The sequence below is a fragment of the Mixophyes fleayi genome, chromosome 7, assembly GCF_038048845.1.
Source record: "Mixophyes fleayi isolate aMixFle1 chromosome 7, aMixFle1.hap1, whole genome shotgun sequence".
NCBI lineage: Eukaryota > Metazoa > Chordata > Amphibia > Anura > Limnodynastidae > Mixophyes > Mixophyes fleayi.
This window is the reverse complement of record NC_134408.1, coordinates 92839263-92866699: the sequence shown is the minus strand read 5'-3', so window position 1 is coordinate 92866699 and position 27437 is coordinate 92839263. Positions and strand designations below refer to the sequence as shown.

Sequence of the window (27437 nt, the reverse complement as noted above, 5' to 3'; positions counted from 1 at the left end):
TTCTGCAGTGTCTTACAGACAGGAAATTACAGGTCATATTTAGAAAATCCCACAGCATCACTGCTAGGTCAGTCCTAAATGTTTGATGTTTAAAGTTTTAGCTCTCTTAGGCTTGAAAGTAATTTGATATTTTGTTTAAAAATAAATTACGTTTCTCCTCACCAAAAATAAGATTTTTACTCACCGTAAAATCCATTTCTCTGACTCCATTGGGGGGGCACTGCGAGACATTGGGGTATAATAGGTGGTCTGGAAGTTTAGGTACTTATAAACTTGTTGGTCTGTCACACTCCTCCCCTACTAAACCCCTCCTCTCCAGCTCAGACCTCAGTCTTATATACTCAAGTTAGGAAGAAAGGAGAAGCAATACAGAAAATAGCACCAAAACCAGCACTACTTTCAGAGCAAGGGAGGGTGCGTAGTGCCCCTAATGGAGTCAGAGAAATGGATTTTACGGTGAGTAAAAATCTTATTTTCTCTTCCGTACCATTGGGGGGCACTGCGAGACATTGGGGATATACCAAAGCTTCCTCAAGGGTGGGAATGCTCTGGAACGGCTATACGCCACAACTTATGGGCACAGCTCGTATCAGCGGAGTCCAAACCATGCCACCAAGAAACTCTGTAGAAGATGTAGGCATTGCCATCCTGTACAAGAGTTCTACCGAAGCACTTTGACATGTCGTCCAAGAAAACACCAGAACTGGATAAAATAGCGTCCGAAAGGACGAAGAGAACCCTTAGTCTCCCGACTAGAGACTCTGCAGTCAGTCCGGCCCCGAGGAGCACAAACCGCATCCAGCCGACGAAGAGCGTAACACGCAGAGGAGGAAGAATAACTTAATGCTTGACCCCAAGCTTCTGAGGTGCGTATAATGCTGATACTATTCCCTGAACCAATATTGGCTGGAGTGACGCACCTCTCTCCCCTACAGGTAAAGAAGAATGTGGGAGTGCATTGCACACTACCTCCTCTGGACCCCTGGGACCAGGTGATAGGCAAGTGACCTATCCTGGGATAAACATATCTTCCTCTAGTCGCAAGACAAACGTGGGCACAACAAGTGCTCTGATCCCCCGGACTAGATTTCATGGTTTAACCTTAACCGGCAGAGACCCGTCCAAGGAAGACTTGAAGATCCTGTAAACCGGTGCTGAAATAGAAGTAGAGTACTGGGGGCAGCACCCTGCGGGAAACTAGACGGATATCAGAGCTAGGTTGTGTAAGAAAGAGACCTAGAAAGTCAGCACGGAGACGTGTGAAACTGCAGGACTCACACCAAACTCTTTCCTGTTTCCAGACCTAGGAAACCAGATGAGGAAATTGTCCTCCCGCTCTATCCAAGGTACTAAGCAGCTCCCTGCAAAGACCTCTGGCCCTAAGGTTAGAGTCTTCCAACGCCACCAGCTAGCTGATATGAAGAGTGACAGAAGGAGGTCCTTGACCGTTCCGATCTGACCACCGAGGTAGGCGGAAGGGAGGTGCCAATGTTCGAGAACCATACCCTGCAAAGTAAATGAAGGGTCGCAGTATAGCAGGAAGGCGCACTATGTTTGAGACTCCTTAGCCTCCATGGGGACCTGGGAATTGGGAGCAACAGGTACACCAGATCGAAGCTTTAGGGGGTATGCTGGCATCGGAGAATTCCGCTTAAGGGTCTCTAGATTATGAACAGTAACAGGGTGACCTGATAACTAAGTATGGACGCCCCGGTGGCAAAATCTGAAGTGCCCCCAATACTCCACCTGGAGGGCAACGGACGTTACTGTGGAGACCGTTCGTCTTGGTTAATTGCCTGCATGCTGAGATTCTCGGCTTCCCCTCTTTTTATGTCTGGATAATGGACAAATGAGTGGGAACTTAACCCGTTGCTCAGGTTATAACCTGGTTGTCTGTTCCACTGCTCTCGAGCCACGAGTTCCCCTGTGATACTTTAGCATTAAAACAGGCATGGCCTATCTGACAGATTGTTTAGGGGGCTTACTGATTAGGACCCGATGGACCTGGCGTCACATCCTGTGAATCCTGAGCCTCTGATTGAATAACAGTCTTCTTGGGAGGACCCACAAGACCCTGGAACTCTAAGAATTCTATTAATCCGCCTCCAGTAACAGACTAGAGCCTGTTCGGATCGGAGTTCAGGAGCTGGAGGACGATTGACCTTACTCCTGACTGTGTGGCTAACCACTGAGAGTTTGACACGTAAGTTTGGACAGCGTGATGAACTGTGAGTCCAATAACCGGTGAACCAGGTTCTATCCGGGGAATCTCCCTCTAGGAATGTCGAGAGATGAGTATGCAACCATCTTTACCCTGAAAGTTGGTACCCTGTATACCAGGAGCCTAATGCTACTGAGAAGAGAGGACCTCTTTCCACGTCAGGAGTATCCTATTCCTGCGCTGAAGTGGGGGGCCCTTTCCTTCGGTAGGGAGACCCTGTGTGACCCAGTATATAAGCTGAGGTGTAATGCACGTATCTGCTGTGGCAAATTGGGTGTTTAACAATGTAGTCTTTGCACCCGCACGTGTGCTTCCCGGAACCGGATGGAGGTTTATCTGTGTGAGAGAGAGAGATGGCGGAGCCCTCGGAAAGTGTCTGTTCAGGCAGGGTACCATCATGACTTGCCGGGTGCAGCGTAGCCCTGGCCTGACTGCCCTAACCTCGGCATCTTACGAGGTGCAATGTGCGTAATGAAAAGGGCAGGGGCCTGAGCCGAAACTGGAATTACTGGTCCGCCAAAGCGAAAGAGACACCGGTGCCTTCTTCCTAACTGGTACATGTAAAAAGGCCTACATCATGTATACTGATGTCCGGAACGCCTTTTGTACACTGCTTGCAGTGGCTATCTCCGAAACAAGAGAATGCAGACTGCCTGTTGCAGGACTGCCAGTTTCCAGGAAGAAAAATTATCCCCTTGTGGATCGGGAAGAGGTTGGAATAACTACACCAACCTCTGGGAATACCACCAGGTATATAGGCTTCTTCCCTAACTGCACCTGAGCAGGTACTGTATGCTCCTACGGGAGCCAGGAAGGGACTACATGCTGGGACACGCCGACCCCGGGAAAGAAGATGAATGAGGGGTTTAAGGCCGCCCTTGACGTGCCTAGTGGAGCTGACGGGAAGAAATGTACTCTTACTGTCAGAGGCCCCCTTTAGACTGCACTGTAATACTGGCAAAGTGAGCAGCTCCGTTCTTGGAACGTACTCCAGTATACCTTTGGCTAACTGCTCTGGCCATGGCTGAATGGCGTATTTCCAAACTTAGCTATGACCCTGTAGGGTGTAAAACATACCAGTAGCCGTCAGTTAAGTTGAGTGGAGGCTATGTTACACCTTTAGTAAGAGACAAACCTACCATGGGCGTCTGCCCTGCGTAGGGATAGCAGAATAGGTGAATATACGAATCACAAGGGTTGTTAATGCCATGTGTTTCTTTCCATCTAATTTCCAGGGAGGAAAATTATATGAAGAAATTGTGGCCTGTGTAATAATTGTTTATTTGGCTCTCAGCCAAAAGATCATACACGGAGCCCAGCCTCTGAAGGAGGTGTGGATGGGCCCTCCAACTCAAATTTCGCCAGGGTTAAAGTGTGTTTGATGCTTAAGCTGATAATATACATCTTGAGAATGGATGCTACATTTTCAGAGTTATGTTTTTGTCTGTGAAAGCGGATCTAACTAGCCCTCGTCTGTTGAGGACTGGTCCGTATCCTGATCCTGACTGAAAAGCTCTGAAAATCAAAATTATGCTTACCCCTGTGAGGTGGTGAGCAGATGTGTCCATGTTTGTGTGGAATTAAATCAGGACACATGGGCCTTCTGACTGGGAAGACGTGCCTGCGACAGATATGATCTGTGTATATTGAGTGTGGGTGGAGGTGTGCGAAAAGGGAGGGTTTACATACCTTTTCAGACCCTAACGTCACTCTAGTGCATTCGATCACTGATACTGTTAGTGATTTTTGCTTAGACTGCCTTCTCCAGAGTTGCCGACACCGAAGTGGGAGCACCTCGTTCACAGGCCTTAGTATCACAAGCTGCACCGAGAGTATCTGGGCTAAGCTGCTGAAAATGTAACTATATATATATATATATATATATATATATATATATATATATATATATATATATATATATATATATATATATATATATATATATATATATATATATATATATATATATATATATATATTATATATATATTTTGCAGTACAGATGAACCAGAGTGTTGCCTGCTGCTGGAGGTGTCCCCTTTTGGCCATAATACCCTGGTAAGGCCTGTGCAACAGAATAAAATTGTTATCTTTCCTCTGGGACATATTTAGACATTGCAATATGGCCCCATTCGCTGGTGCCTTTATATGAAATAAATCTTGTTATTCTTGTGACACCTTATATAATGGAATGCAAACATACCAGAGAGTCTCTGACCCCTTGGGGTCCCCTCCTTTTTAGGCATAATGGCACGGCAGAGAAAAATGCATAATATAAATATCCATGTTATATATATATATATATATATATATATATATATATATATATATATATATATATATATACATACATAATCACAGTATAGTAGGAATTTACCAAGACTATATACTAGGTAATCCTCACAATAGCCACTAATCTCCAGTGTTCTGAGATAAATTATCTGTAGACCTGTGAAATTGGCAATTCCCATTTACACTTGGTACAGGTATAGTATAACACAGCAGAACCAGAGGGTCCTTTGCTTGTTTTTGTTCCCTTTTTCAGCCATAGCCTAAAATTAGCAGATAAATAAAATAAGGCTCTCTCTCTTATAGTAGTCTGCTGGCTGAAGCAATAGGAAATTACCGAGTCTTACTCTGTATACAAGGTATTCATTCCTATAACACCACTCTCCCCAACACAGTGTTTAACAGCGCTGTTTGTGAAAAAGATAAACACATTAGGCCACACTCAATCGTTTAACCATCACTTTCAATAGGATTAGTAGCAAAGATACAAACAATACCAGCTGAGGAGAGGCCGAGTCGGGCAGCGTCTCTCCTAATCCAGTATGGCCGCCGAGTGCGCCATGAAATTCGTAAGGAGTAGAGGGGAAGTTCCTCCCTCAATTCCTCCTGTTCCCGCCGCTTCCACCGCCTATTGCCTGTAGCAATATGGCCAGCGCTGTGTGCCTGCACCACGCCAATTGTAATGGTGCCCAAGGGCGCGTGTGCGGCTTCTACAGGTGGCCTGCCTCCTATTGAGTGCGGAAGCTGCTGTGTCCACCCGCTGCTCGTTTAAAGGGGGGAGACGCTGGGTGGACCTGCCAGCAAGAGGGGAGAATACGAGGAGGAGCATTACAGCCTCCTCCCGTCTGTTCTAGAGGCCTGCTGCGGTTGCAGTCGGCGGCCCCGCTATATAAGGTCAGCGGTGCTTTTAAAGCTGCCACTGTTGTCCCCCTTACAAACAATAGCTATGGCAGACCCTTAATAAAAAATCTGTCCCCTCTTTGCACTTTTCTAGGGGATTGCCGGCAGAGGTGCTAGTTAAGTGAGCCCAGGGCTTCTCTTACCTGCGCTGGGACCCAGAGTGAGCAGAGCTGTGTGCTACTCACTCTCCTGGGTCTTTGGTTCGAGTCCTGCACTGCACCTGAAAGGGAGTTAAAATAAAAACACGAAAAGCCTAAAGACTAATACAAGTATAGGCAGGAGCCTATACCGAAGTGACCTATCTCCTAGGCACTTGCAAAAGACTAAGGTCTGAGCTGGAGAGGAGGGGTTTAGTAGGGGAGGAGTGTGACAGACCAACAAGTTTATAAGTGCCTAAACTCCCAGACCACCTACTATACCCCAATGTCTCGCAGTGCCCCCCAATGGCAGGGAAGAGAAATAAGTTTTCATTTCATTTGCTGGTATATTCTAAACTTATTGTATATTATCCTGATGTCTAGGGGGATTTTCAGTCTGCTTGCAGAGTACCAGTTAGCCAACAAAGACAACCCTTCATATACAGGTATCTCTCTTTTGATTATGGGGTATGTGCTATTTTAAGCAGTTCATACACTGTTTTATCTTGTTTAAATAAATTAAGGTGAAAGTTTGGTAGGCTACGGTCAGCAACTGCTCCTCTTGGCTTTGTCAGGATAAAGAAACTAATGAAACATGACTGTTAACATTTGCATGATAGATGTGTCTTATGAGGCTCTTTGGTATAACATTTTGTCTGAGACCCGGGTTGAAAAATCCAGGTCGCGCCATTCATAGTGCAGGCTTCCCGGGCAGACCCGGGAATTTCCCCACCAAAAGACTCGGGTCTGATGACCCAGGAATTTGACCTGGGACCATTCATATTGCACCTCGACCCGGGTCGTCTGGGCTGCCCCGGCAAAAACCCAGGTTTTTGTTGCAGTACGAATGGGGTATTACTTTTTGTGTTTTATTTTTTTGTAGTGATTAGTCCCGGTGGTGGTCAGTGACCGTGTAAATGTCGGCACTTAACCTGTCAACATGACAAAGTCAGCAGGCTTAATGCCGACACAAGTGGACCAATGCCGCCAATACCCCAGACACGTCAGCATTGGTTTTTTAATGTCCACATTGAGATTGCCGACATTGTGAATGTTGCCAATCACACTGACGACGTTGTCCACCTATTAACACAGTGTAGGTGTCTGCATTTAACCTTACAACATTTTTGTGTCGGCAGACATTTACACTGTCGGAAATATGTACCCTACCCATTATATCTGCAGATTCTTTCATAGTAGATACAATATTTCCCCCAATTATCAAAGTTTTTAGAGGATGCAGTAGGGGGACATAGATGACTGCTTAGATTACTCCCTGCATCCTAAGGGATAAACATAACCCATTGTCTATCTCCCTGCATAGCATGAGCGTAAAAAGTTTAACAGTAAATTCAGAACTGCCCTTAATTGAGCTTTCAATCAAACTTCAGATTTGTTGTGGCTCCAGTGTACAGCTTGTCTTTTTCAATGTATTGGATTCAATGTGTCTATAAGAAGCAGCATGTATTCTGTATGATGTCTTTCCCACTATCAAACAGATCCAATGAAAATTAAGATCATGCCCTACTCCTATAAATCATTTTTTTTTTTTTTTAGGTCTCTCATTTCAAGATTTTTATCAACAATGCCGAGAAGCCTTTCTTGTCAACAGTGACTTAACACTAAGAGCTCAGCTTACTGAATTTAGAGACCACAAACTGATCCGTACAAAAAAAGTAAGTTTCATGGTCTTGTGATAGCACAATGAAGTCATTTCTTCATCCATTTGTACAGTATATGTCACATTTTCCCGGTGAATTAAATGAGAGATGTACAATATATGCACATGAATTCTGAACAGAGCTGTTTTCCTATGCATATTCATATTTTTATGAGTAAATGTTGCAATCTTGCATAGAATAGAACCGATTGGGCAGGGGTGGTGGGGAACTATAGAAATAGAACGAAAATGCTTCATCAGCATTGCCAAGCAGTAACTTAAACTATGCATTCCTCAAACATTGAAGTACCCTTTTATACAGATCACGACCCTACGTGCATTGTCCCATTCTGCACACTCAATTGGTCACAGTAACATGTGCATGTTCTCTGCACGTGTGGTGAGCATCTAGGAAACAAAAATAATTAATAACTCATATCTCATTTAAACATGATACTGTATATAATATAGAGTGAAAAAAGTTTGTTTGTCTGCAAAGATTTCAAAATGCATGTTTTTGTATTATAATGTACTTCTCAAGTGAATCTATTAGCCATATATCAGTGATCAGTGGGCTATAAAAACAGAATGGTTACACTATAGCTGTAAGATGGATGATTGTGGCTTTGCTTCATTTACCTAATTTCCGTTTTTTACATTTCAATTGATGAGACTCTGGATGTATGTTTCTTACTCACTGTCCTTTTCTGTAAATTGCTTGATCCCTACTGTGTGTCGTAATGTAGTCGCTACGTCCTGTGGGAGAGGGCTATATTTTTAAGTTTAAATGTCCAAGTGCTGGCACTGTGATTGGTCTGTTGCTGACTGCCTTGGATCACGCTGCAAATGCTGGGAGCAAATAACAATAGCCGACAAGTAAAGTCGGTATTTTTGAAACACTGACTTTTATCACCAAATTCTGCCCCCTTGGCACATACTGTGTGAGACACACACAATTGCAGTTTGCCATGTTAAAGCTGCAGAAGAAGAGTACTCTGACAAGGAGCTTGTTACAGCCTGGAGGCGTAAATTCAAAAAGATTGTATAATTCAAAGAAAATCATTTTAAAAGATTTAGTTGTGGGTTCACCATTTCAGTCCTTTTGTTAATGGGGAGTTAGGGAATTGGTAGTGTGTTACAATAATTACTTAAAACTACCATTTGGATATAGTGTTAAGAAAAGTTTATGTTAATCTAAGCATTCAGATCTGTGTAATCGGGAGTAACATGGCTATCTAATGTGAGGTTAAAAAAACATTTTGTTCATAACTAGAATTCTAGCAGACATATTTTATAGTGATGAGGAGGCCCTTGCTGTTCTGTGTTCTGACAAAAATGGTAACCGTAAACCTGGATCTCAATTATTACTGAGTAGTACTGGTAACAGCGACCGCTGGTAAGATCACCTGTGCCCAGTGCCGTGAGTAACCCTATCTGAGCACCTCTAAATGATGAAAAAAAGTGTCAGAGTTCACTGCTGCTGCAGGAATCGAAGCAGACACAGGACATTTTGCCTTTGATATTGTAATTGCTCATCTTCGTTTCCTTGAATATTGTAATTTTTTCATTTCAACACAACTAAAGCAGACAAATTTTAAATACTGAGCAATTTGTATTGTAAAATCCTCTCAATTAATGTAAGGTCCCAAATGTGGAAACTTACAAAATTAGAAAATATGGGGGGCTCTAATGGGCATTTTAAGAAAGCCAACTGGAACATAATTTTTGTGACCCAGAGAACACAGTAATGCCCAGAGCACAGTATTAGGCAATACTCCAGTTCCTGCACTATAATGAAAGGGTCAGATTATTTAAAACCATGCCATGCATAACTCTCTTAAGATGCAATTTTGAAATTCATTAATTTTAGTGGTTGTCGTGAACATAGAGAACTTACAGTTATTTATAAGGGATAAATCATAACTGCAGTGTAAATGTTATATCAAATTAATCCATAGATAAGTTTAGCTAAAGCGTAAAATGTGAAAACAGAAAGTCTGTTGTATGTGTATTTGATGGCTCTGTGAGAAGATAACCATATTACCTGTAGCAGCTTCAAAGGACTCTTGCTGTGAGCTATATCCTAACACAAGTTAGTTTTTGGACTCCTGAATAGACTTTGTGGGGCCGGTCACAGCTGGACATCCTTGCAGCATTTTGAAGGCCTATACAGGTATATAGAAATATGAGCTTCCAAGGAAAATATTTTCATAGTTCATATTTTGGGAAATCCGGGTGCCATTACTGATTTCTGCTCCTCCATACTGAGGAGCAGACATCACACCAGGGTTGTGAATGACGGGTACGGGTGGTATCTGAGAACAGCTAAAATCACATATCTTTAGCTACGGATACGGTATGTCACATTGTCTATCTTTTGATAGAAGAAATTTTGACAAAGTCATAAGGGATTTATTAATAATAGAATTAGGTCTGTGTGACGCGCCACAGAAAAGTTAGGTCACATAGTAGAATTGAGTAGTAAATCAGACAACATGCAAATGGTGATTGAAAAAGTGTCACAGGCCACAACCCCCCCTGGGTAGGAAGAGGTGTGGAAGTATAACATACGGCGCTAAACTTTTGCTTATAAGGATATGTAATATAATAAAGTCCAAAGCTGTCTATAAATCCATACAATTACTTAGTCCAGGAATTGATCAAATAATTCACTCAAATATATCTTTATTGGATGCTACAAATCTTCTCCACATATACTGGAAATAAATACCAGTACTTAAAGGAATAAAATCACAAATGATGGTATAATTCGCCACATAATCATCATAACTGTCTGTTTGTATCACATAAATGCTTCTCCTGTAGATTTTCTCTCATATATTTCACAAGATGGAGAGATTTTAACAAAACAGGGAAGATATGAAAGATATATAGTGTTTTATCCTTTAATACAAACAGCTAACAGCAATAATACAGAGTACAAATAATTAAAAAGCAGAGGTGTGGAAGTGTCTTTAAAAAGCTGAAACCAGTTACAGCAAATGGTCAGACCTTTTGGGAAATCAATTCACATTGATAAGTTGTCCATCTTCCAAGCCAATTTCCCTTGGCCTGAAAAGGCATTTCACGTAAGTGCTACTATATTTTAAACTGTTTTGCTTGTTATGTCAATCTATTGATTGTTTATAAATTATTTTTTTTATATCTGTATGCCCTGTAGTTTTGTATATTAAAGCTATAATTTAATATGTGGCATCCTTGATACTCTAACAAATCCATTAGCCTGTTGAGAAGAATGTAGCTCGACCAAATTAACTTTTGAATGCCAGTGTGTGATTTGTTGATACATTTGATTAACAAGCTGTGCATGCTTTTTTTTACATTTGTGTAACAGTCTGGAGGTGTGAATAGTTAACCCTTTGCTTGCTGGTGTGGGTCTTGCTAGTCTGAGTAGCTTTTTTTTTTAACTGAAGTAAAGTTTATTGAATTTTCTAAGATAATTGCAAAGGATACAAAAAAAAGAAACAGGAAAAGGGTAGGACATAAAAGGGGAAAGGGGTACATAGTGGGGACGAAACACAACAATATGTCATAAAACACCAGCAATCTAGACATTTATCACTTTGTAGTATTTAAATATAACCACAGGGGTTGTAGGACTGGGCATGCCCAAAAAATATGGAATATATCCCCTCTCTCAGAACAATTACGCCAACATGTCGGGGGTACTGAGGGCCAAATTTTGTGCAGTTTCTCAGGGGTCACGTACAATCTATTCAAAAGCTTCACCAACATTTCAGTATGATTAAGGCATTTAGACATTGTGAAAGAGTTTCGAAAAATACATTCCCATTCCTCCTCCGTGAATACTACCTGGAGATCTACCTCCCATTGGAGTTGAATTTTTGATTTGGTGATAACGACTTGCGAAGTTAAAATATTATACCAGGTAGTTATGCTAGCTTTGTTGTTACTCTTTGTCAGGTTTACTTGATATATAGCCGGGGGGGAACCTATGACTATACCTCTGAATGAGGGCTCTGACAGCCAGTGTCTAAGCTGAAGAAATTTATAAAAGTCGCTCTTCGGCAAATTATATTGTTCACTCAACTGAGAAAAGGAGGAAAGTGTACCTGAATTAAACAATTGGCCTGAAGTCAGAATCCCCCTAGATACCCATCCCGACAGGTTTAAGTCGGGAATCTGTTTTGATGCTGCTTGTATTGAGACATTTTCCGTGGGTCGAGGAAAACCCTCAGGGCCTTCACACAATCGGTCCCAGACTATCAAGGCGTCCCTGGTGAGAGCGGGCAGGTTATGGGCTTGCTGCATTAACATTATTAATTAATTATTATTATTATATATTTTTTATTATTATATTTTTTTAGTTAGGTTTTTTTTTGTTTTTTTTGTAAAGGTATGTGTTAAAGCAAGAAAAATTTGCACTTTTTCAAATTTGTGCCAACTTTCCCCTTTTTGTGTTTAATGGTATTGCAACTAAAATGTTTCAATGGTTTGATATTTAACATTATCCCTATAGACATATCACTAACATGGTCTATGCTTTGGCTGCAAAATCACCCAGCATTAAAGAAAGATTCAAGTTGATGCTTGCTACATCTCTATAGAAAAGTTATTTGAAATGTTAACAAATTAGAGCAAACTTTTTATTTCTCGCTACTTACATACTTGTAAATGTTCTCCATTTAAAAAAAAAATGGTACAGAATTGATATGGTAAGTAATTAGATTGCCATGGAATTTCTGTGTATTTTTTTGTAAGAGCTATAGTAAAGCATAGAGGAAGCAGATTTCCTGTGTTTGCCCTCCTCAATTCAGACCTTTTTATAAGGGTGCTACTGCGAAATAGCACCCTCAAAAGGGTGTTTCTCTTACATCTGCACTACACACCAAATGTAGATTTGAAGTTCCTGCACGTAAGCAGTTTGCATATGGTTTGTGTATTTTTGTCTTTGTTGGTGAGTAAACAAAAAAACATTTTATTTAAAAGGGTGTAATCGTTTGTCTTCACCCCCCCCCCCCCCATATAGCACATTTATAACAAATCCCTATCCCAGAGTACAACAGCCCCCCCTCCCCCCTCCATTAAACCTCCCAGGTTACCTGAAACGAAGTTCCAGCTTATTTATCATATCATGGTGCTAGAAGAACACATTCATCCATACCTCTTCAATAAAAGAGATTGTTTGCCATATGGAGGGACGGGGGCTTGTTTTCTTAAAGAGGGCTTTGCGACTGTGGACAACTTTTTACAATATCAGGCAATGAGCTAATTTATTCAGTAACAACAACTTTTATTTAGCTATTGGGATGTTTTTATGAGTAATGGTCACTTGGATAGGGTATTTTCATGGTAGCTTGAATAGTTTTTACATTGCAACTAGCTAGTAATTATAACGGTATTAAACTGTCATTTTCATTGTTGCAGGGTGCAGACGGAGTGGAATATTTGATCATTCCACTCGACATAGGAACCTTGACGGATTTTTCAGAAATGGAAGACAAAGAAGGATGAAGATTGGCCCATTAGAAGAGGCATGGACTGTGCGTATGAACCAGGTCAATGGTCTGCAGATACTCTGGCTCAGATATACACAACATGTGCCATCAGAACTTACATTCCAAATACATTGCCTTTTGTATAGGATTGTGCTACAGTATTAAGTGTTGCTATTTTAACATCTTGAGAGATGTACATTTTAGAAATGTCACATTCTTCTAAAGAATAATAAATGTGTTTTATAATTGACTGCTGTGTGTCAACCAGTTGGCATACATTATAAGCATGTTGTAATGCAATGGGTCAAGGTGTTGTCTCTACATAACTACAGAATATATTTGTAATAAATAATAATGCAGTAAACTGTATATTGGTTGAAGTTGTCATAAAATAAAATTGATTTTCTTTTCTATTTTCTTGTTCCCTGAAAGTAGATTGAAATATTGGGCCTGCTTCATCTTGGAACGTAATTTGCGTGTTTTTTTTAAATCGTACATAAACTGCATGCACGTATGCCAGTATTCAAGTACAAGCAGCTCTCCAGAAACGTTTCAATTTGAATATAGGTATAAGTACGCTCTGGACATATGGTACTTGCCGTATGCAGACTGCCAAACACAAATATATTAAATACATTAACTCATAATTAGAGATGAGTGGGCTCGGATATCTGAAATCCGAGCCCACCCGAACGTTGCCGATCCGAGACAGATCCGGGTATTCCCGTCAATTGCAAAACTGAAATCGAGGCTCTGAGTCATAATCCTGCTGTCGGATCTCGCGATACTCGTATTCTATAAATTCCCCGCTAGCCGCCGCCATCTTCACTCGGGCATTGATCAGGGTAGAGGGAGGTTGTGTTAGGTGGTCCTCTGTCCTGCTATATCTCGTGCTGTGCTGTGCTGTGCTGTGTCCTTCTAAGGGCATTGATATTTCCCCATTATTCCCAAGTTATAAAAATTTTAAAAAAATTAAAAAAAAATAATTATAAAAAAAAGAAATTAAAAAAAAATATCCAAAAACAATCCTGCAGTATAAGTCCATTGGTACTGCAATATTACAAAGTTCACTGATTCTGCAGTATAGGTCCATTGGTACTGCAATATTACAAAGTTCACTGATTCTGCAGTATAGGTCCATTGGTACTGCTATATTACAAAGTTCACTGATTCAGCAGTATAAGTCCAGTTGGACTAAAAACAATATTGTGAGGTGTTCAGAATAGACTGGGAATTAGTGGAAATGATTGTTATTGAATGTTATTGAGGTTAATAATAGCGTAGGAGTGAAAATAAACCCAAAAACTTGATTTTAACACTTTTTATGTTTTTTTTCAAAATAAATCCGAATCCAAAACCTTAAATCCGAACCAAAACCTTTCGTCAGGTGTTTTGCGAAACAAATCCGAACCCAAAACCTCAAGCAAATCCGAATACAAAACACGAGAGACACCAAAAGTGGCCGGTGCACATCCCTACTCATAATACTATAATCACTAATAAAATATATTTAAAAAATATTTGTTTTTCATTATCAATGAAATAAATCAGGATGTTCTTAATATGTATTGTATATTTAATGCATTTTTACAGTTTCTCTTACTTGCAAGCACATACTCTGGCATGCATACGCGTCAGTCATCACTATCAGTTGGCATTTACACATGGTGGTGCAAGTGATACTTCTAAAAAAAAAACACATACCTTAGAGATGCCCAGTGCTGGAATCTGACGAATGTGCATGCATTTGACCTCGGCACGGCTTTACTGTACATTGCCTACATGCGTCTGCAGTCAGAAGCGTCATTTGTGTTTGGACTTGAATTGCTTGCAGTTGTGTTCACTAGTGTAAAGTCCATTTCTGAGCATGCACAGAGCAATTTCACACAAGATACAGCACGTAACGGGACTTGTGTTCAAAGATGAATCGGGCCCATTGTGTCTAAATATTGAATATGCCATTTACACTTATTTTGTGCTGTTAAAATTACTTTTTATTGTTCAAAAGATTCCACTGTTTTAGGGGTAGATCATGTGTTTTTATTCACTAGCTTATTGGAATGAGCATAACGTGTGACATCTGGGACACACAAAACTGCGAACTCAACGCAGACTAAAAAATTGGTGGTGACTGCTTCTACTTCAACTTTACATCCTGACGCAGTGGTATTAATTGCTGCAAATGCTTCCTTAATTCGGATCCCTTAGAGATTATAATAATTGGAAATTGGAGACTTTCTCTATATTCCTTTTATGATATGGGACACTTTTTGTTGTTGAATCTTATTAAACCTCATTGGTATCAGAACCGGTTTAATTGCTCCAGGGAACCAATAAGGAAGCACGGACTAACTATCTATATTGTAGACTTTGGCTCTTCACAATTTCCTGAAGGAGCAAGACATGTAGAAGTGTATGGGAGAAATTGTATGTACTGATTTACCAGAAGGGCCATTAAAACTTCACTCCCACTGGCTTTGGCTATATTTATTGCTTTCATATGAAGATTTTACTTGTGAATGTAATATTTACATATATGTTTTGTACTGGCAAAAAAGAACCACTTCCATATTTTTTAGATTTTCTTGATAAACATCATTATAATTGGTGAGATTATAACAACTCACTATTATTAAAAAGGACCACCTAAAATAACCCCCGTCCTCTTTTCTTGTTTTCTTTTTTTTTTTAAATTAGGTTTCAGCATAATCGTGTTCACATGGATTTGTAATTTCACAATGGATGTAAAGGAAATTCGAAACACCCCAAGAAGTAGTTTGGAGCCCAGCTCCTCTTCTCCTTTGTCTTTTCCTGTCTCTAACATAGGATAGTTAGGACAAGTAGAAGGTTATTTTCTTTGCGCAAACAAAAGCAAAACCTTTGGTAAAAGTGGTGCAATGGAATAGTAGTTTTGAAATTGATTTGAAAATGGCACGTCCGTTGATGCAGGTGCTTTATGCGTACACCACCACATTAGGGGTTAAAAGACGCCAATATAAAGAGCCTCAGAACCGCTAGTGTTAGTGTTCCATAGAAAGCACCAGTAGCCACCACAAAAGCAGCACAGGAGTACTGCACATTGCCAACAGGTTGGAGTGGGGTCCAACCCCACTCTCAGCCTAGGAACACCTGTCCCCTTCATACACATAAAGAAAATGGAAGTTGCTCAAATCAATTTATAGGCTATATAAGGTGCATGAAAGGGTGGGGTTATCCTAAAAGGAACAAACACAGACAAATACCCCCAGCACACTGCTATAGCCAGCAACAGATCTGCTATTTCTACTGTAGATAAAAATGCAAAAGTCTTAGTTGCACACATTTGCAAATGTATGTTGAAGCCACCCACCACTCCACGGTGCTTCATACACATGTCCAGGAAAATATTTCTAGACATCATTTGCTGAAAAGCATTGTAGTTATGCAGAGAGGAATATAATTAATTTGCTTTGGACACCATTACCTTTATTAATCAAGACATTTTTTACAGTCCTTTTAATCGTAACCAGCTGATGAGAAAGCTACAAACATTAGATTTAGAGCCAACTCTATATTTAATAAGAACAGAGGGATTTAGGCATTTTCTTATAGACTTAGATACAATAAATGAAAATAAAATAAATTTTTCTTTCTTTACATAAGATTAAGTGCAGGTACAGCAGCTGCTACTTACTGAGGCTGTGTTGGAAACCCATTTCCTCACAGGACTCCGGCTGCTGTTTTGCCAGAGCACAGACCGCTCTGGTACTACAGATTAATAAAAGAAGTGACAGGAGGGTGATCGGCGCTACTGGTCAGCAGAGAGCACCGCCATCCCCTTGCGGACCACCTGTCACGGCAATAGGGTTTCTGGGATCCATCTCGAGACCCCTGGGGCTAGTCGCGGCAGGAGTGTAGTGGAAACTGGGAGGCCGGATGAATGCCTTGCTCATAGAGCTTGCTCTAATCCCATATACTGGATGTTAGGAGGAGGAATGCTGGACTGGACTCCGTACTGAAATAAATGCCTGGAATCTGGAGTTGATGGACTGAAACCTGGACGAAGGAACAGGGGGAACCTGAACTCACGACCAGAGACTCAGTACCTCCAAGAACTCAGAGACTCAGGCAAATTTAGTACCACAACTGGGACTGGGAAGACTCAGAACTCAGGCGGAGGATATACTGGAGTGGCAACCTCCTGAACAGACTAAACCTGGAACAGCAACAGGATGAAGCTGAATTCACACAAGAGGGTTAATGGTTTACAGTTCATATAAAGCATACACAATGAAGCTGAACTCAGAGGGTTAATTGTAGAAATCCATAGAATAGCAAACAGGGTGAAGCTGAATTCACACAAAGGAGGATGGTTGAGATCTGTATACAGCAGACAGGATTAAAGCAGCAACCACCAGCAACTGTGGGAGTCTAGAACTAGGAAAGTGTTGCACTGGCAATTTGCTGAGTGTAGGAGGAAACTCTTATAGTTTGCAGAGGAAGTCAATTGGTGGATGAGATCAGGGGGTAAATTTATGAAGCTCCGGGTTCTTCAACACCCGCGAGTTCGGCGTCTTCAGCGCTTAAATTTAAAGCGGCGCTGCCTTGTAAAGGGAAACTTCCCTTTACAAGGCAGCACCGCTTTAAATTTAAGCTCTGAAGACTCCGAACTCGCGGGTGTTGAAGAACCCGGAGCTTCACACATTTACCCCCAGGTGTTCAGACTCGGCAGGATGTTTAGCAAATGTCTCACCCGAGATGGCAGCCTCCAGTACTGCAGACAGAAGTCACGATGTCCCTGGATAGAATGCTGCATTCGACCAGGAGGGAGATGTACGGTGATATGGTACCGCCGAGTGGTGTAAACAGGACTAAGACCCCGATTTGTGACAGAGATAAGTTATGCACGTGCGATTGCAAGTAATAGGAAGGATAATAGAATATAGCCTACAAAGTTTAAACCATACCTGAATTACTGAAATCTGAAAAGAGGGCTTAAGTTATTAAGAAATATCCCAAAAGATATTGAAATTTATGCAATTTGAGGAATAATTATTCCAAGCAGAGTTATTGGGTTGTAGTCCTACAACATACATAAGATAGGATGGATACTCTAGTGTCTAATTAACCACAGGAGTGCTATCTATTGTGTAATCACACATTTTAAAACACTACATTTTTTTTTAATCTTTACTGATTCTTTTCTGTATTTTAATATTTCATTGTTTATGGAATTTGTTATGTGGAAGTTGAATTAGTAATAGATTCAATTAATGAAATAACATTTTGGATTTTAACTTAAAAAAATAGTAGTGTGAATTCGTGAGTGCCACTATTATAAAAGACTTCCTTTATCTTTTATTTTCTTCAAGTACCCCCTGTATTATTTAAAGCTAACATTATAAGGGATGCTACCATTTATGTCAAATAGTTAAAAAATGAACAGGTTTTTTCACTAAAAAAATTCTCTTAATAATATATAAGGTTCTGTGCAGAAGATCACCAATTCCTCTAGAAATAATTCAGTCTTAGCTTGTGCTAACAAATACATCCAGAATTCACCTCTGACACCAATAAAATTACAGGAGTAGCACGGGCGCACATAATTCAGGCACTTTTGGATTGACATTAGGCATGGAAGAAATTAGGACGTACCCTGTCATTTGAAACTGCACTCTGAAGTAATTTTGTGGTGTATCCTTCACTGTACTTTATGATATTGCATTGTACTGTATAGGGATTTTGTGTAAGTATTTTCCCTTCTAGGATTCAGGAATCAGGCTCCCATTAAAGTTAGGCTTTTGGCATCCATATTCACTGTCTGCATATTGAGATTTGTGTATGTGACTGTGGGGTTTAAGTTAGGGTAGTACACAACACCTAGTGCTTGGAGTTTATAAATGCGTCATCTGGTCACATAGTTTAGTTGTTCGGATCAGGACGCTGTTTTGTGTTATTGTAGCTAGCATTAGTGAGGGCAGCACATAGTAACCCGGTAGACAGCATTGTGGGTGGGCTTTCTTGTGTCTTCTCTGTTTCTAGGCACTGTGACCGTGCAAGGGTAATAGGTACTATCTCCTGGGGTATATGGCCACGAACAGCAGTTATAAGTTACTTGAAAGAAGGGTTTTCAGTTTAACTGGCCTCAACCAGCTTTATTAGCATAATAAAAGTAAACAAAACAAATAAAAACCTTGCCTGTCCAGCACTTATGTAAACATTTGTGTAGACACTCTCTCCTGTGCAGGACCTTATGTCCCACACACAAATCATATACACATCTTATTGCTCACCACAGCAGAGTCTCTCAGGAGGCAACTAACCTCCTCCCCAGGTCTGAGAGCCAGTTTGAGGCAGAGCTGCAGCCTTTTAGAGCCTTCACTCACCCGCAGTTCCTAATTAGTCTTCTGTGAGCCTGCAGACCAGACGACCCAGACTGGGCCTTTTGCATGGAGCCCATCCCTACAAAACACAAGGGACCCTTACCAGATTTTCCTAAGCGAACATACTCTTTTGGAATCTCCTTCCAAAAGAACCTCAATCCGATGACTACATTTCCAACACAGGTGTCTGTGACAAAATAATTCCAATGTCTGTAATGTAAACAGTTTGGAAATAGCAACTTACGCAGAAAGTGACACACACCAATTTCCAAACTGTCTACATTACAGATATCGAAATTAATTTGTCACAGACACTTCTGTGGTACATTTCAGCATCGCAATGGTGTATCCCACCTATTAGCAACACATGTCTTAGTAACACACCACACCTGAAACATTTTATCTTGCATTTACTAAGTGCTTTATGAGGCGGCGTCTATACTGGCTTAGCTGGCCAGTCTCCAGGTCCTGAGACTACTATCAAATGATTTAAAGTCCTTCACCCACACAGCACCCTTTTCCCATGGAACAGTCTTACCACTGAAGGTCGCTGTTGCATTTCTATGGTGCGCTACAGTAAGCTCAATAGATCCTCAATCGCTGAATACCTCTCCACCATTTCTACAAGTCTGTTTGCTGTTGTAGTATCCCTGTGGCTCACCCATTTCTGCCATATTGAAGGCAGAGATAGTATATTGGCCCATGATGACGTTTTCCACGGGTCTAGTTAAGAGTCTCTGGTTGTATCCACTTCTTGGTGAAATGGATCTAAATTTTTTTGGTTTTGAAAATACCAACAACAAAATAATTTTTGTCCCAACTATTTTAATGATTGGTTGTTTTTTTTGGGTTTTTAGCGAAACTTATTAGATGCTATATTTATTTAATATTATTTATTCTTGCAGTTTTTAGAATACCACGATTGTTATTACATATATTATGTTATATATTATGTTTTGTAAGATAGATATGTATCACTTTCTCTTAATAATAAGGATGATTGTTATTACATGTATTATGTTACATATTACGTTTTTTTAAGATAGATATGTATTACTTTCTCTCATTAATAAGGAAAACTATTTTGGATCAGATTTTTTTCAGCACAATCATTATTTATTAGACGAAATTGTAATATAACTATATGTACTAGCAGCCAGCAATGCAAATTTAAGGTCTAAATCTGACCTCTAATCTCTATTCTATGTGTTTTCTCATCTGAATAAGATTAATGTAACATTTGAAAAGTGTAATCTTGTAGTATTCTGGGGTCAAAATAAAAATTATATTATTGCCAGGGATGGGTTTATTTAAATGTAATAGATTGTATTTTTGTATTTATGTGTTTTGTGGGATCAGTGTTCATGAATATTCATTCTAAGATATAATCGGTCACCTTTCAGAGGAAATACACTAATACCACTTTCATACTGCCGCTCCTGCAATATCCTGGGTTTTTGAAGCCGGGTTTTTGCAGGGTCTCGGAGCGTCCCAGCTCAGAAACACCATTCATACTGCACCTCGGACCCGGGAATTTCCCGGGTTGACCCTATTCATACTGCACAAGTCTGTGCCCTGGCAATTTGTGGGAGTCATCACCAGAGCAGTTTTCATTGGCTGAAAAACGGTGATGTCATTGAAAGGTGACTGGTTTGTTGACGCATAAAGATGATGCTAAAGTGGGTGGTGATTGTTTACCACATTACTTTTCATCATGGCCGACGACTCACTTTTGTGTAGCCCAGAGTTCATGTTTACCAGTATTTTTTTGATGTTTTATGCAGCAAATGAGAGTTTGCTGCAGCTGCTGACACTGTACACTCTTGCACAGTCCCAGTTCAGGAGGAGAAAGGCGAAGTTTATGGCACAACAAAAGAAAACTCGGTGTCTGTATATGTGCAGGAGGAGAGCGTTTCTCAGGGCCAGCATTGCCTCAATTTTGAGATTCAGTGCTGCCAGTAACCGAACCATGCATGCCAGAGAGCGTAGCCACGGAGAAGCTTTCTGGTCTACTGTGGAAGCGTTTGAGGAACAGCAGTGGATGCAACACTTCAGAATGTCACGTGGGACATTTAACTATGTGCTGGACCTTATTACCCCAGCACTTACCAGGAAGGCCACTAACTTTGGGAAACCTATTCCACCATGTAGGCGCCTTTCTATTGTGTTGTGGTGGTATGCTACCCCTGGAGAATACCGGACAATCTCCTGCTTGTTTGGAGTGGGAATATCCACGGTGTGCACTCTAGTGCATGAAGTCACCACGGCATTGCTGGAAGCCCTGTATCATCGCTTCATCTCCTTACCGCAAGGTCAGCGCCTGGATGATACAATTGCAGGATTCCTGAAGCGTGGGTTTCCTCAGTGTGCTGGAGCCATAGACTGGACACACATCCCCATCATTGCCCCCACAGACAACCATGCAGATTACTACAACCGCAAAGGCTGGCATTCCATCATTCTGCAGGCTGTGGTTGACCACAACTATTGGTAAGCATTTTTTATGGGTTTTTTGTATGTGACTGTGCCATGTGTAATGCGTATTGTAAAACATATTTATATATGGGTTTTTTTTATGTTAGTTTCACAGATGTTTTCATTGGGTGGCCTGGCCGTTCCCATGACATCAGAGTTCTAGAAAATTCGGACCTTTACCAAATTGCTGAGGAAAGACAAGATGACTGGCTGTTCCCTAGAGAGGTAAATATCGGTGTAATGTTGTATAATGTATTTGTAATTGAAGCTTATATACTATTGTTTGCTATCAATATTGTATGTATTTACTGCCCCTTTTTATATACAGATGTATCACTTGGAAAATGCATTTTCACCATATAGTACCAAGTATACTGCGTTATTTGACCAATATTTTAAACATGGTGACGTGAAACTGTATGTTTTTATTTATAGAAATCTACGTTTGTTGATGGTGTGGAGATACCGGTACACATCATTGGGGATGCTGCTTACCCTTTGAGGCGCTGGCTGATGAAGGGGTTCACTCAGCAACATCACCTGTCTCAGGAACAGATCCGTTTTACACATACCCTCAGCTCGGCTCGGATGGTGGTGGAAAATGCTTTTGGGCGCTTGAAAGGACGTTGGCGCTGTCTATTGAAGCGCATTGACATTGACACCAAGCTTGTGCCCCACGTGGTTGCTGCTTGCTGTATTTTACATAACATTTGTGAAATTCCAAAAGACCAATTTCTACCTGAGTGGAATGTGCAGGAATCGGAAATGCCAGTGCTGTCAGTGGACTCCAGTACTTTTGAAGGAGAGCGCACCAATACCTCTGCTGAACTTATTAGGACCACCCTCACTGCCAATTTGTCCTCACTTGTTTGAATGTACCACACAAATGTAAAATTAAAAAATATATGTTTATTTCACATATTGTATTTTACTTTGTACATATTTCCTCATATGTCTCTTCACAAAAAAATATAAAATGACACAATATAAAAGTGCTTACTTGCATGTAGAAAAAAATAAAATATATACATAAGTAGTAAACCCAAGACACAAATGTGCCCAAACAGTAAGTGCAAATTTGCTTTTCAGGTTATATATATATATATGAGAAGCTAACGGTGTGATTCCAGATCACACGTAACAGACATGATAACAATTAACAGTGAAACATTTGACCATAAAACATGATTATTACAATTGCCTATATTGTGGCATTTCTGGTGGTGGAGTGGTTTGGAGTGGATAACCTGGTGGGTATTCTATGTTGGGGTTACCCATAGGTTGAGCGTGTTGTGTATTGTGTACCGGGTTTGGAGGGTTATTGTTGCCTAACATGGGTTGCCCCAGCTGGTACATAGGATAATGTCCGTCATAATAGTAAGGACTTGGAGGAGGTGCCTGCACCCGTGAGAGGAGTCTGTCCATGAATCCCATAATACACTCACGATTTTCGCGTAACACGCGTTCCTGCATGTTCATGATTTGCATGAGGAAAGAGTCCTGCAGTTCCCGCTCATTGTCCATGAAACGCTGCAGTTGTGTATTCTCGTGTTCCCTCATGGTGCTGTCCATCTCCCGCAGTTGATCCATCATGACAGGTGTCATTGTTTTAGTTGCTTGGTCCATTTTGTTGGGCCTTTTGCGTTTTTTTGGAACGTTGTAAACTGTACGTAGAAAAAACACAGTAAAACATACATTAGAATATATAATGTGGCAGAACAAAAAAGCAGTGTTCTAAGCTGATATGTGCTTGAGGCCTCCTCCCTCTTGCTCAGTAGTTTTGCACTGCAACATATGCCTGTTAATGTTTTAATACTTTGGAGTGTATTATATTTGTCTTTTGGGCTTTTTGTTGATATAGTTCTCTTTTTAAAGTTATGTAGAAACATTGGTGTTTGGTTTGCATTTATGTTGATATACTTCTATTTTTTTGACAGTTATGTTCAAACATTTTTTTTTTTTTTTTTTTTTTAGTTATGTAGATATATTTATTGGTATTTGGCTTGCATTTCGGTTGATATAGTTCTCTGTTTTTGGGACTTTTGTTTATACAGTTCTTTTTTTTTTTTTTTTCAATTATGTAGATATATATGTATGTAATTATGGTTGGTTATTATGTGAGATTATTAAAGATACTTACTGTTGGAGCGTAAATTGGGACCTGGCGTAGACTTTGACACCGGCACTGGTTCTGGCTGCGTTTCTTGCGAAGTCTCTAACAACTTGCGCAGCAGGGAATGGCTGTGAATCGTTCAATTCCTCCCAAGACATGTTGGTGTCATCTGTTGTGACAGAGCACTCCAGTTCTGGGGTGTCTTCAATAGAATCTTCTATTATTATGGTTGCGGTCTCGCTTGTCTGTGTGCTCTCTGGTGGTGTTGGTATAGCCGCATCCACATTGCTAGAAGATGACAGTGCAATTGGATTTGTCAGAGGAGAATGTCCAAAGACCATATTGCACTGGTCATAAAAGGGCCAGTCCATTCATTCAGCGCCACTTTTGCGCCTGTTTTGGTCATGGACTTTAGTGTACTGCTTCTTCAGGGACTTCAATTTGTTCAGGACTTGTTGCTGTGTCCTCTTTATGCCACGTTGAGTGAGTATTTTGGCGATGTTGTAGTACACTGGCATCCTTCACAGTCCCAGTCACTTGCCTTCTAATTTCTTCCTCCCCTCTGACATTCAGCAGCTCACGCACCTCTTCCTCCATCCAGTGTGTCATTATTGCTGTATAAACACTGTTTTTGCAAACTAATAAAAGCAATTTTCTCTGTACAAAAACGCTTCTGCTTCAGCTTTAGCTTGAGACCACCATCCACCATCTCTCCTAGAAAGCTTCTACAATGTTCCACGGGCTTCCAACAATGACATCATCCTCCAGAGACAGGCAGACAGCCAATCAGCATGTTTTCTGTGCAACCCGGGTTGAAAAACCCGGGTTGCACCATTCATAGTGCAGGCGACCCGGGTCCGATCCGGGAATTACCCCTCGATAAATCCCGAGTTGAAGACCCGGGTTTTTAGACCCGGGATTTTGGACTTGTACCATTCATACTGCACCAAGACCCGGGTCGTTTCAGCTCAACCCAGGAAAAACCTGGGATTTTGGTGCAGTATGAAAGGGGTATAAGAGAATTTGTACTATTTCAACCAGTATATTCTGTTATGTTGTAAACAATCTATCTATGTTCTCCACATCTCTGTTTTCTATTGCATTATACTATTGCATGCTTGAAATATTAAGTGTTACTTTAAAAAGTCTATATGTAAAGATAGCTGCCTAAACTGCTTTTTAGCATTTTATCTGGTCTACAAGGGGTAAATTTCTTCAACAATATCTGTTATCAGGGAGCAATCTGCATCATTTATTTTTATCCTCAATCTATTAATTGGATGTATTGTGAGCTTTAGTCAACATTGTGAATTATACAATTTAAGAGTTTAAACAGGCTGTATTTGCACCCCTTGCATTGTAACACAGCTTTTCCTGAAGAACATTTACTCCTTTTTTGCCTTACTTTCCTTGACTCAGACCCAAAGTGTATAATCAGGGAATGATTAGGAGGATTTAACTGTATATAATACTACTAGCCACAATACTTGAATACAGTCTTTTTAAATATTTTTATACGGACTAATCTGGCTTTAAGCTGCATATGGGCCACTGATACATGTAATTTATACACCAAATTATTGTTGACAATATTGGCTCTCAAATTGGAATTTTGATTGATGAGGAAAATCATTTAATATGGCAGAATAAAGCAGTTACATATACTGTATATATTTCCTTTTAACCCCAAGTTCACCCAATGGGTTATTTTCATATTATACTGTACATCTAGAAAATATTAGTGAGAGATGTATTTCAATGTGAGAAACACCTCTGCTATTTTTCTATTTACATGCAGTGGCTGGGTTACAATGCTGCTGGTGGTCAGCTTAGCAAATAATGGCTGCAGTATCATAAGCCTATTGTTTATGACATAATCATGGTATCACATTGTATCCTACTACTTTCTGTGGCCTCCGGGCTACTACCAGTCAGTGTCTAACCACTAACTACTATTGGTCTAGAATTGTGATTTGATTAAATTGATCATCCTGCAGTGGATTTTTGTGGTCCCTGGAAATACCCCATCAGCCAGTGCATCTTCTATAACTATGGATGCTCCTATTGGTGAGTAAAACTTTTTTATAATACACACTCAGAAACTAACAATAATATAATTATTAATTCTTAAAATAAACCTGCAACTAGCTCAGTTAGAAGAAGAGGAACTGTCTCAAAGAGGACAGGTTCTCTTTTGCTAATGGCCACCAACCTACACACCTTGGTTGTCCCTGAAGACGGTTTTATAAATCAGTTGATCAGCATATTAGTCTATAAATATATAAATAAACTGTATTTACCCCCCTTGGAAATGGAACCATGATGGATTTATTGGAATACCACTAATCAACACAAAGTACTTGATAATTGGCCCAAAAAAATGTAATACAACCGTTTGTCCAAATTAATTATGAACAAAAACTGAAAAAAGTGACTGCATTAGTATTTACCCCCTTGCTATACCCATATAATTGCCTCTGAAGTAACTAACTTTCTTCACAAATCACTTTAATAGTTTTTTGGAGTCCACCAGTGTGCAGTTAAGCTATGTCGAATGCTACAACATAAATACACCTGTTAATGTGATATAGTGTGAAAACTAGATGTGAGGGAACCCAAACTCAAGTAAAAGGAAGCCCCGGAGATGCAGTGAATGTTTTGTGAATATTGAGTAAGCGATATTAGATAGACGTGACTGAGTGAGTAATATACAGGAATACCCTTTTGTCTCTGAAAATGACCCCATCAACCAGTGCATTATGTAAAAGTACTTTGTATTGATGCTTATAATCCAAGATTGGATTGACTGATAATCCATGGATCAGTTATTAGTCTGAGGGCTTTCTTTTTGTAATCTGCTAAATTTTGAATTACACCCCCCTCACCACCTTTATCTGCTGATTTTAGGACATATGGGACAGTTCTCTCAAAGTTTGTTTTTCCATTTTGGTAAGATTCTTATGATGTTATATGGGTTTGTTACACAATTGCTTTAAATTAAGCTTATAGCTTGTATGAGGAAACAAATCAGATTTTGATTTGAATTGGTTCTTCCTCGATAGTTCAATGCTAAATGTGAAGTAATATAAATAAGTAGACTCCCATTGGGAGGATCAGGTATAGTGTAGTTCTCTTCTAGTAATTCTTGGTACATGCTTAAACTAGGTTGATACTTTTTATCCAGTACAACTGGGAAAGAGGACTTTTGTGTTTTGTTTGTTTATTAAAGAAATACTTTTTTTTCTAAATAAATCTCGTATTTACCTATTAAGCTGTATGAATAAGTCAAACATGTTAGGTTCTGAGAATGGAGCATTTTTTAGGCCTTTGTTCAATAATAAAATTTGAGCTGGGGTTAACTGTTTTTTTTAGATAAGTTGAAAATACCTTTAGCATTTAATTGAATTCATCTTTCTAGATCTTTTTCCTCCCCTTTTTCCCTGGATGTTTTTTTTGGGTGTTTTGGTAACCCTGGGGTGTTGATAATCACTTCTCACATTTCTTTTAGGTCTGACACCCCAAATAAGCAGTAAATTCTCCTCATGTGTATTTCTCCTTTTGTGAGAAGTTCCATCTATGAATTTCTCCCTTTGAGGGTATTTTGAACTTCCACCTGGAATGTATCACTCTTATTTCTACTACTGAGGCTGTTTCTGTTTTGAGGCAAGAACCTTTACTTTGAGTAGAACTATTGGCATTTTTAATAGTCACAATGAGAGAGGGATCTTTCTTATATACAAAAAATATTTGTTCTTTTACAAAATTGTACTCTTTTGGTTTTTGGTAATATGCTAAATCTC

General features: G+C 40.0%; 1 protein-coding gene across 2 annotated transcripts in view; it reads left to right on the top strand.

Moving 5' to 3' along the window:
- Positions 1 to 13067, top strand: part of ORC2 (origin recognition complex subunit 2) — a 63630-nt gene extending 50563 nt beyond the window's left edge. For both annotated transcript variants that reach the window (XM_075180112.1, XM_075180111.1), the window contains exons 15-17: positions 5932 to 5993; positions 7105 to 7223; positions 12617 to 13067. In XM_075180112.1, coding sequence (XP_075036213.1) covers positions 5932 to 5993; positions 7105 to 7223; positions 12617 to 12703 — 268 coding nt within the window. In that variant the 3' untranslated portion in view covers positions 12704 to 13067. The remainder of the gene's footprint in view (positions 1 to 5931; positions 5994 to 7104; positions 7224 to 12616) is intronic.
- Positions 13068 to 27437: the final 14370 nt, after the last annotated feature.